Genomic DNA, 8,887 nt, shown 5'->3' on the forward strand with positions numbered 1-8,887 from the left:
ACTTTGGGCAATTGAGGGACACCAATTAGCATATTTTTAGACTGTAGGAGGTTAAACTGCACATAGAGACACACACTAGACAAGAATGCCATCCCCTCCCCCTACCCTGTGAGCTATGCCATGCCTTTTTGTGACAAAATAAGACCAATCTTGCGTTTCCCCCAATTTATTACCCATTTTAGTGACATTTTTAAGAGTCATGGGGTGAATAATTAACAGACTCTGTAGATCGGTGGGAGACGTAGGACACCGTCAGTCTGAGGTCTTGTGGTGGGTGGACCATGTGTCAGGTGTGATCTTCACAGACAACTGGGTGGTTGTTCCTCCATTTCTGGTCTCTAGTTTGCCTCGTCTCCAGTTTGCATGAACCTGCATTCCATTTCTCTCACTTACCCCCTAGGCTGAGGTCTCGCCCATCAGGGTTGCAAGTCTTACTTCCCTCCCTTTTTCTCCAGCTCACAAAAGATCCTTAGATCCTCCTGCTGTAGAGCATCCAGGCAGAGCACAAAAGTCAGAGCACTGCACTCACTAATCAGCAGCGTATGTGCACATAATTCCCAAATCCCTGCATCGTGACCATTGTCGAACAATCCTTATTGACACTAAACTAAAAGGATGCATGTGTTTATTACGGGTGTTATTGAACAGATTTCCCACCGTTCGATATGTGTCAGGGTTTTAGGATAACGGTAACAGAAAAGTTTTGGTGTCCTTATATCAAAGAAAACAAAGATATATCACCCTTTTATCAATGAATGATTTGTTTTATCGAGTCTCCATTCAGAAAAAAGGCAACCTGACTAACTAGGGTTAGTTTACATCGCTACTGTACAAAATATAACCAAGAAAAACATAAACTTTGATAACCTGTAGGTGCTTTGCCTGTTCTATTTTAAATTAACAGTGTTTTTAGTATGTACTGTATAGTACCTGTACAGACAATAATAAATTACAGAATAATAAAGCATAACATCAGGCTACCTGTCTAAGCATTCTGTTAGTGTTCTGTCTAAGCCTTAACAACTTGGAAATGATTTGCCTTCTCGATTTCATATAGACATGGTGCATACTTGTATAGAAAAAATTTGACGTATAAGTAATACAAATCATGTTGGTACCCTAGTGAGATAAGTATTACATGATGGTGAGGTTCTGTGTAAAAAGATAAGCATGTCGAGACTTTCTGAAGCAAGGCAACTGCTACCAAATCTTCATAAAGAATGAATCTTTTTATTTGACATAAAGAATCGTTTTATTTGACAAGGACATATACGAAGTTAAGCATATCACTGCTAATAAGTAACCAGAGGCTATCGTAAGTGTAGATAAATATTATAAACTCTACAAACCAAGAGAGCGCAAATGTTTCTGATGTGGCAGACCTATATAAAGGGGGTTCAAAAAAAGCATTGTGGGGAGTTATTTTAATAAAGAAGACATGATGATAACTTTTAAAATGAAATACTCTATTAACGTCCATTATCGATTTGATATTAGCAGCGGCACAGACAAGGAAATCAGTTTACATGATACACTTGGCTACACGCTAATGAAAATGCATGCATTCCACGGCAAACATTACAGTTACACTTACAATTAACAGATACACATTAATTTGCACCATTTAAAGACAAGTGTGGTGCAGTACAAAGCATGCAGGTACCTGGCCAACCCCACGGCGTCACATTATGTCAGACAATCGTCGACAGTGGGTGCGATCACCGCTCATACGGTGTTGTGTTGCTAAAGCATGGCGCTACCTTTAGCAAGGCCGATAATTTACGCCATCTGCTGTTGAATAATGTCATTTAAATTCTAGCCCTTGAAAACAAGACAACCCGTTCTGTTTTGGATGTATTTCTTTGGGGGGGGGGAAAAAACACCATCTAATATTTGCACCAGTATGAGCAGAATCACAAATCACATGCACGTATTGAACCGTTGTGGGTATAACGGTTCGATAATTCACCGTGTACATGTACATGTAGCTGCCATGATAGGTGTCTTACCACTTTCTTTGCCACACAGTCGTCATATAAATTAAAGCGGATCTCTTAAAGGTTTTCAGGCTCCTGCACGTGATCCATCATGCTGATAACTTGTGTTTCTATGTCCTGTGCCTGCACAGAGCATACAGAGGGTGAGGGTATTGAGGAACAGCTACCTAGCAAGAAAATAATTACAATAAATAAACTCCAAAACTACAAACAAATTCATGGACTCTACAAGACCACTGACGGTCTCCTTTTGGACATTAACAGCAGATTGAACTTGATCCTAACCCTAACCCTAACACAAAGGTGTGGCAGGTCTCAGGCCAGCCTTAAACACATGACAGAAGGAGTGTCAGCCTCTGAGCTGCATGCTCAGCACATGGAGCTACACGGTGACCCAGGGAACAGGGAAACACACTAGGCGAACACCAAACAGGATGACTAGTAGGAGCTGCTGAGCAAACAGGGAAAAGACACACATGGGACAGGGGAAGACAGGCACCGACCCCAACACACGAATGCCCAGAACATTGCCCAAAGCATCACACTCCCTCCACCAGCTTGTCTTCTCACTCCAGTGCATCCTGGTGCCACCTGTTCCCCAGATAAATGATGCACATGTTCAAAGGAAATGGAATTCATCAGGCCAGGCAAATTCCTTTCATTTATCTAAGGTCCAGTTCCAATGCTCATGTGTCCTTTGCATGTACTTTCAGTGATGGACGGAGGTCAGCATGCTCACTCTGACTGGCCTAAGGCTACATAGCCTTAGCACAACAGGAATCAATGCTGTATATGTTGTGACACTCCAGTAACCATCATCTAGATTATCTGCCATTTGTGCCACAGTAGCCCTTCCGTTGGTTAGTATCCCAGGTGGGATAACCTTCATTCACACCTCATGTCGCCATTAAGCGGTTCTTCCTTCCTTCCGACCAATGTCAATATTAGCTCACCTTGTCATTTGAGAGATGCTTGTCTGGCCATAACAATGTGGTCCTTACCGAGCTCACTCAGGTCTTTACTCGAGCCAATTTCTAATGCTTTCAATATGTTTACTATGAGTACCAGATTTTACCTTACGGTCTAAAATATCCTAAACCTTCACATGCGCTGTTATCAAATAATTATCATACTGAATATTACTTTCTTCACATAGGGGTGGTTATAATGTTTTGGCTCATCGAGTTAATGTGTAAATCAGAGCCGGCTGCAGGGGGGAGGAGGTGTGTGCATCCTACAATATTTAATTTGGCTTCCCAAATTAAATTTATTAAAATTTGTCTCCACAACATGAAATTCTCGCCCATTCCTGTCCCTGGCAGTAGCACTTCCTCTATTTTTTGAGGTTAAATAAATAAGTAACTCTGAAATAACTTATTACTAAAATTTTGTAATTTAGAAACAAATTTTCTCTCTTTTCGGAGAAATTCACTGCTGTTATACTGACAATATACTATCTTTTAACCGACTGCCACTGATTCAGTATATATACAAATTTATATAGCTGGGTGACAGCCGGTTGAGAATGGTGAGCATAAAATGCCACATGCCGAATTTCACAAACCGTCAGTAAAAGACATACTAATTGTAAATGATTATTTGTTTTCGAACAACATTACATACCTTAGTGTAATTTTTTTCAAACCTTATAAAACGGAATACTTCACCTACAGAATAACTTCCTATGCGAGAATACATGACATCATACGCTGGGCATTTTGATGACGTTCGGTCTGTTTTTCACTCCGCCCAGTGCTGGAGAAGACGCGGTGGCACGAGACCGGAAGCGTGGCGCTCGAGATCAGCGACAAGAAGCACCGACCGGCGCACTGTATTACGTCATCCGCTTAGTAGAGCCTATTCGTTAGTTGTGCAGGGTTGTGTGTATAGTGTATATGTAAAAGCAGTATAAAAAAAACTTTAAACTCTTCTGATAGTGAAGCGCAAACCGATCATGTCGGTGAACTACGCGGCGGGTTTGTCTCCATACCCAGACAAAGGAGTATGCGGACTTCCAGAGGTAAAAGCCCGCAGCAGGTTATTCTCGGCTTATAATAGGGGTAGCTGGCCCGATGTTAATGTGCATGATGTACAATGTAGGAATTATTTAGCCAAGCACTACCTGAATGTATGCATGCATATGGTTGTTTGTAATAATATGTAATTCCATCGTGAGTAGTTAAAATGTCCAAATCTGTTATTGCTGCTGTTAAGGATAATCAGCAAGCTATATAGGTACTCGCAGTTTTTATAAGCTATACTACCGGCTGTTTTTTGAGCTTCTGCGATTTGTTCTCCAGGTGTTCGACAACCCAGAGCAAATGCGGAACAAAGTCGCACTTCTAGCCCAGATGGTACGGCAAGCACAATATATGGTTGTACATACTGGCGCTGGAATTAGTACCTCTGCAGGGATTCCTGACTTCAGGTACTAAATAATTTAATAGTTTATTCTGCGGTGTGAGTTGTGTTTATTCCAAATCTTTATCCATTATATTATACATATAACTTCGATTCTTTTTTACGGATTTATGTTTGCATTTCCTGTACATATTTATAGCTAATTGGATGACATAACCGTCATTCAGATTAGTAGTATGGCAGATGTTTTACGTTTCATCCAAAGTCATTTTCTTTTTTACGCACTCCGAAACGTCAAAGAGTGTTATTAAAGAGTTTTCTCAACAGTAAAACAGCAGGGCTCCTTAAGGGAAGTGAACTGACAATCTTCAGGTTACAAGTTTAGTCATGATTCCTGCTCAGTCTATTTCCATTCTGATTTTAAAATGAAACCGTTATATAGTTAAATGCATTACAAACTTAAACAAAATTTATAGAAATGTGGCGCTTTTCGAACTGAAACAGTTGATCCTCACAGGTATCCTACAAGACCTGACGAATTTTCTGCAATTCCACAGTTATGCCACTAGAGGGATACAGAGCTCTCGTGCCCTTTTTATTCAACTGCTGTTTGTGAACGATTGGAAATTATTTCAGATAAAGATCCGCGGGAACCGTTAATTCTGCATGTAACCACTTAAAAACTCTAGGAGGAATATGGTGGTCATAACCTGATGAGGACTGAGGCTACTGCCTAACTGTTTAAAAAGATGGAGGCAGGTGAACCAAGTTCATTTCATTTTAGTCTCTATATCTTGTCTTGCCTACTTTCTTAGTTCGTCTTTTCATTAGGGGAAAGAGGAGATCGACTCACAGTGCACAGTACTACAGATATTCTGTTAGCAATATTGGATTTGTTTCCAAGCTATGAACGTATATGTCTGTCTTCAGCTGGAATAGTGTATCTTTCAGAATCAGAATTCTTTTTGGTGGCCTGGTACATCTGCATGTACCAGGAATGTGTTTTGGGAGTACAGGGGCAAACATTCACAGACATGGAACATAAATTAAGAAAAATAATTTATACAGAAATAAAACAAAATAACATAGATGAGTATGGAAAAGATTGATGAAAGTTGCCCAGTTATGGAGATACCGGCCGTAGAAATGAATATAATGGGAGTGAATGGCATTCTTTCTGTTGATTAAAGCACCATACAAATACATTAGTGAAATTTAACAGCAACGTCTCTTACCAGAAATCATGACTCGGTTATTGAAGACAATCTACAGACTTTGTAGTGAGCAGTTTAACGTAGGAACTATTTTCTTCTACCGGACTGCCACACGCCAATCGTATCACTGCGCAGAGGATCTGAGCACGAGCGTCCCGGTGATTTTCATTGTTTCATTGGGCCCACTGTGCATTTTGTTTTTGTACCAACTGTAGCAAAACTATTCCAATTTTATTCTGACATTGGAAATTTGTCCACGACACTGAAATCGCTTGAAAAGTCATTTTGATACAAGACCAACATTAGTAAAGATATCTTGCACAGTATAAACGGGGGGGGGGGGGGGATGTGTCAATGGGGAAAGAGAGAGAATGAAAACATCTGGCAAGTCAAAGCCACAGCCAGCTATGAGCCATGAGTTACACCAGCAGCTGGATAGGGATACAAAGTAAATAGAGCACAACTCATCTTAGCTTTTCCACATCTTATGCTCTCTAGTAAAGCTTCCCTATGGAGCTCATTAGCTATAGCAGCATAGCGCAAGAAGAGTTTAACGTAGAGTAGAAACATTTATTGATATTTCTCTTACGAAATGTGTAGTGTTACAGTAGAGTATGGGTTGAGCTTCCATGATGCTTATGATCCATGTCTGTCTTGTCTTACCCTTCTATGTAATCCATCTGCCTACCATTACATATAACCCAGCCGTCACCCTGTCTGCTTGCATGGTGTGAAAACGCAGTTAGCTGACTCTCAGCTGCCACTGTCTCTGCCCAATTTAGGGGCCCCAAAGGTGTTTGGACGTTGGAGGAGCAGGGCGAGGCGCCTCATTTTGACACCACCTTTGAGGAGGCTCGGCCCAGCACCACCCACATGGCCCTCCTGGCGCTGCAGAGGGCCGGATATCTGAAGTACCTGATCAGCCAGAACGTGGACGGCCTCCACGTCCGCTCCGGCTTCCCCAGGTGCCGCATCCGGCTCGCAAGTCATTTTAAAAACCTGATTCGGGGCCACAAAACTGCGGTCCATCTTATTAACCGTCCGGATCGTCGTGTTTTAATGTGGCCCCATTTTCTCTGGAGTTTTCACAGCATCCTGGTAGAATGAAGCTCTGGTGACTGCGATGCTTGATCTTTAATTTAACAGATAAAGGAACAGCACTGCAGAGGCAGCACATTTTGAGTAAGAATTATTGTAAGGAAATGAATGTAAAGGGAAACATCCCCCTGTTTGCCCGGTGCCTTCAGATGCCCATTCGGTCTGCTTTCTTTGGAATTTTTTTTGGTGTGTTAAAGATTACTGGGTGTTTTTAGTGTGTAAACAATTGAAATGTTTTAATATATTTTCTTGATCTTTTAGAGACCTGCTGTCTGAGCTGCATGGAAACATGTTTGTGGAGGAGTGTACTAGATGTGGCAAGTATGTGTGTGTGTGTGTTTATGATTGTTTATATTACATTGTGGGGACCAAGTGTTCCCCACAATATAATAAAAACCTGTTACTTTGACGTTACGGGGACCATTTTTCAGGTCCCCACAAAGATCTGTGAATGCAATCAAAAAAGGAAAAATGCCAAAAAATATTTTGTTTGGTTACTTATGGTTAAGGTTAGGGCTGGGTAGGGGTTAAGGTAGTCATGTTGGGATTAGAGTTTTCCCCATAGAAATGAATAAAGAGTCCCCACAAACATATAATTACGTCAGTGAGTGAGTCAGTCAGTTAGTGAGTCAGTCAGTCAGTGAGTCACCCACCGAATTACTGTCTGCTCACATTCACTCCCCGCAGGCAGTACGTCAGAGAGACGGTGATCGGCGTCATGGGCCTGAAGCCCACAGGCCGCTCCTGCCAGGAGACGCGCTCTCGAGGGCTTCGCTCCTGCAGGTGCCCACCTCTCCCTTCGTCCACCGCTTACCTTTCATTCTTTTCCCACCGCATAAAAGAGACCCGTGGGTGTTACTGATTTATACAAATGGAAGTTTTCCTACGGTGATACAGGTTAAGTACTTAAAGGTACAAGAAGGCCCCAGGGAATCTAGTCTTGAGAGGCAGCTTGTTTAAACATTATGCTACTTGTTGGCCAAGAGAGTCCATGCCAATTAATTTGAGGCAGTGCTTGGATGTGAAAGTGAACATGCTGATTGAGCTGGAAAATGGCCCTGAAGGTCCCCAGAGGACATGTAGCTGTAGTACCGCAGAGCTGCAAACATGTTGCTTTCTCCTTTTTATTTTCACCTTATTTATTCCGCGTTGAAAGTTATTTTTAACAGGTGTGCTCCAGGGTTGGTGCCTCACATGGTAATCCCTCTGAGGACGTGAATTATTCTTTAGCTGCAGAACATTTTGAATGCAAGCTGGCTACATGAAGTACTGAATTACAATCACATGGCTCTCCCTCTCTCTCGCTCTCCCTGTCTCTCTCGCTCTCCCTGTCTCTCTCGCTCTCCCTGTCTCTCTCGCTCTCCCTGTCTCTCTCTCGCTCGCTCTCCCTGTCTCTCTTTCCACAGGGGTAAGCTAATGAGCACCATTTTGGACTGGGAGGACGCTTTGCCAGACCGAGACCTGAGCCGCGCTGACGAAGCCAGCAGGTGGGCTATCTGAAGCAGCTCCATTAGCTGTCAAGTGAGCTCTGGAAGGTTATCGCTGCCCTGTTTGGTTCTCCTGGTTGCGAGGGGCTTAGTGCCAGCTGATCAGTGTATAAAAGCCAGGAGTAATGCTGGGCGTGCATTTTCCCGGGCTGGGGAGGGCGGGTAGTACAGGCTGGGAAGGAGTATTGGCAGAATCACACTGCACCCAGCTTCACACCTTCTCATTAGTGTGTCATGGTCCTGCTCTCCTACTGGCAGGGCTACACACACTGCGGAGATGCAGATGACTTTCCTTGGCAGGGAGTAAAAACAGTCAAAAGCAGATTTGTGAAATGGAGAATGGTGCTTGTTGTTTTGCTAGGTATCTGAATGCAAACACAATTGCTGTGTATACTGTAAGACTCGTAACTTTCTTGACAATGTTGTTCAGTGAATTAATTGATAACAAATAATACATCCATTATTATATTTGTTTATGTATTTCCAAAATAATTAGCAAAATAAGCAGCATATTGCTATTTGTTTATGATTCCTTATTAGGAATGTGTGTAGCTCAGTGGGTTAGTCCACGATGGTCAAATCCCAAGGTCGGGGGGGTGATTCCACTGCTAGGTCCTTGAGCAGGGCCCCTAACCCTCAACTGCTCCCGGGTTTGTCTGACCATGTTTGTATTTTGGGTAAGGGTCTCAACAAGTAGAGCATTGTGCTAACTACACAAAGGTTGTGAGAT

At 42.4% G+C, this 8,887-nt stretch overlaps 1 protein-coding gene and 1 long non-coding RNA gene across 2 annotated transcripts in view; one reads left to right on the forward strand and one right to left on the reverse strand.

Moving 5' to 3' along the window:
- Window positions 1–245: 245 nt before the first annotated feature.
- Window positions 246–3,726, reverse strand: LOC125717044 (uncharacterized). Its single transcript, XR_007384463.1, has 3 exons — window positions 3,621–3,726; window positions 2,010–2,120; window positions 246–482 (listed from the first exon to the last, which is right to left on the reverse strand). It is a non-coding gene; the product is annotated as an uncharacterized LOC125717044 (long non-coding RNA).
- A 62-nt stretch (window positions 3,727–3,788) lies between these two features.
- sirt6 (sirtuin 6) overlaps window positions 3,789–8,887 on the forward strand; it is a 9,949-nt gene continuing 4,850 nt past the window's right edge. The window contains exons 1-6 of the mRNA XM_048989980.1: window positions 3,789–4,017; window positions 4,298–4,425; window positions 6,355–6,537; window positions 6,932–6,991; window positions 7,358–7,453; window positions 8,077–8,157. Of these exons, the coding sequence (XP_048845937.1) occupies window positions 3,952–4,017; window positions 4,298–4,425; window positions 6,355–6,537; window positions 6,932–6,991; window positions 7,358–7,453; window positions 8,077–8,157 (614 nt within the window). The 5' untranslated portion in view covers window positions 3,789–3,951. The remainder of the gene's footprint in view (window positions 4,018–4,297; window positions 4,426–6,354; window positions 6,538–6,931; window positions 6,992–7,357; window positions 7,454–8,076; window positions 8,158–8,887) is intronic.

This window comes from Brienomyrus brachyistius, chromosome 21, assembly GCF_023856365.1.
Source record: "Brienomyrus brachyistius isolate T26 chromosome 21, BBRACH_0.4, whole genome shotgun sequence".
Lineage (NCBI taxonomy): Eukaryota > Metazoa > Chordata > Actinopteri > Osteoglossiformes > Mormyridae > Brienomyrus > Brienomyrus brachyistius.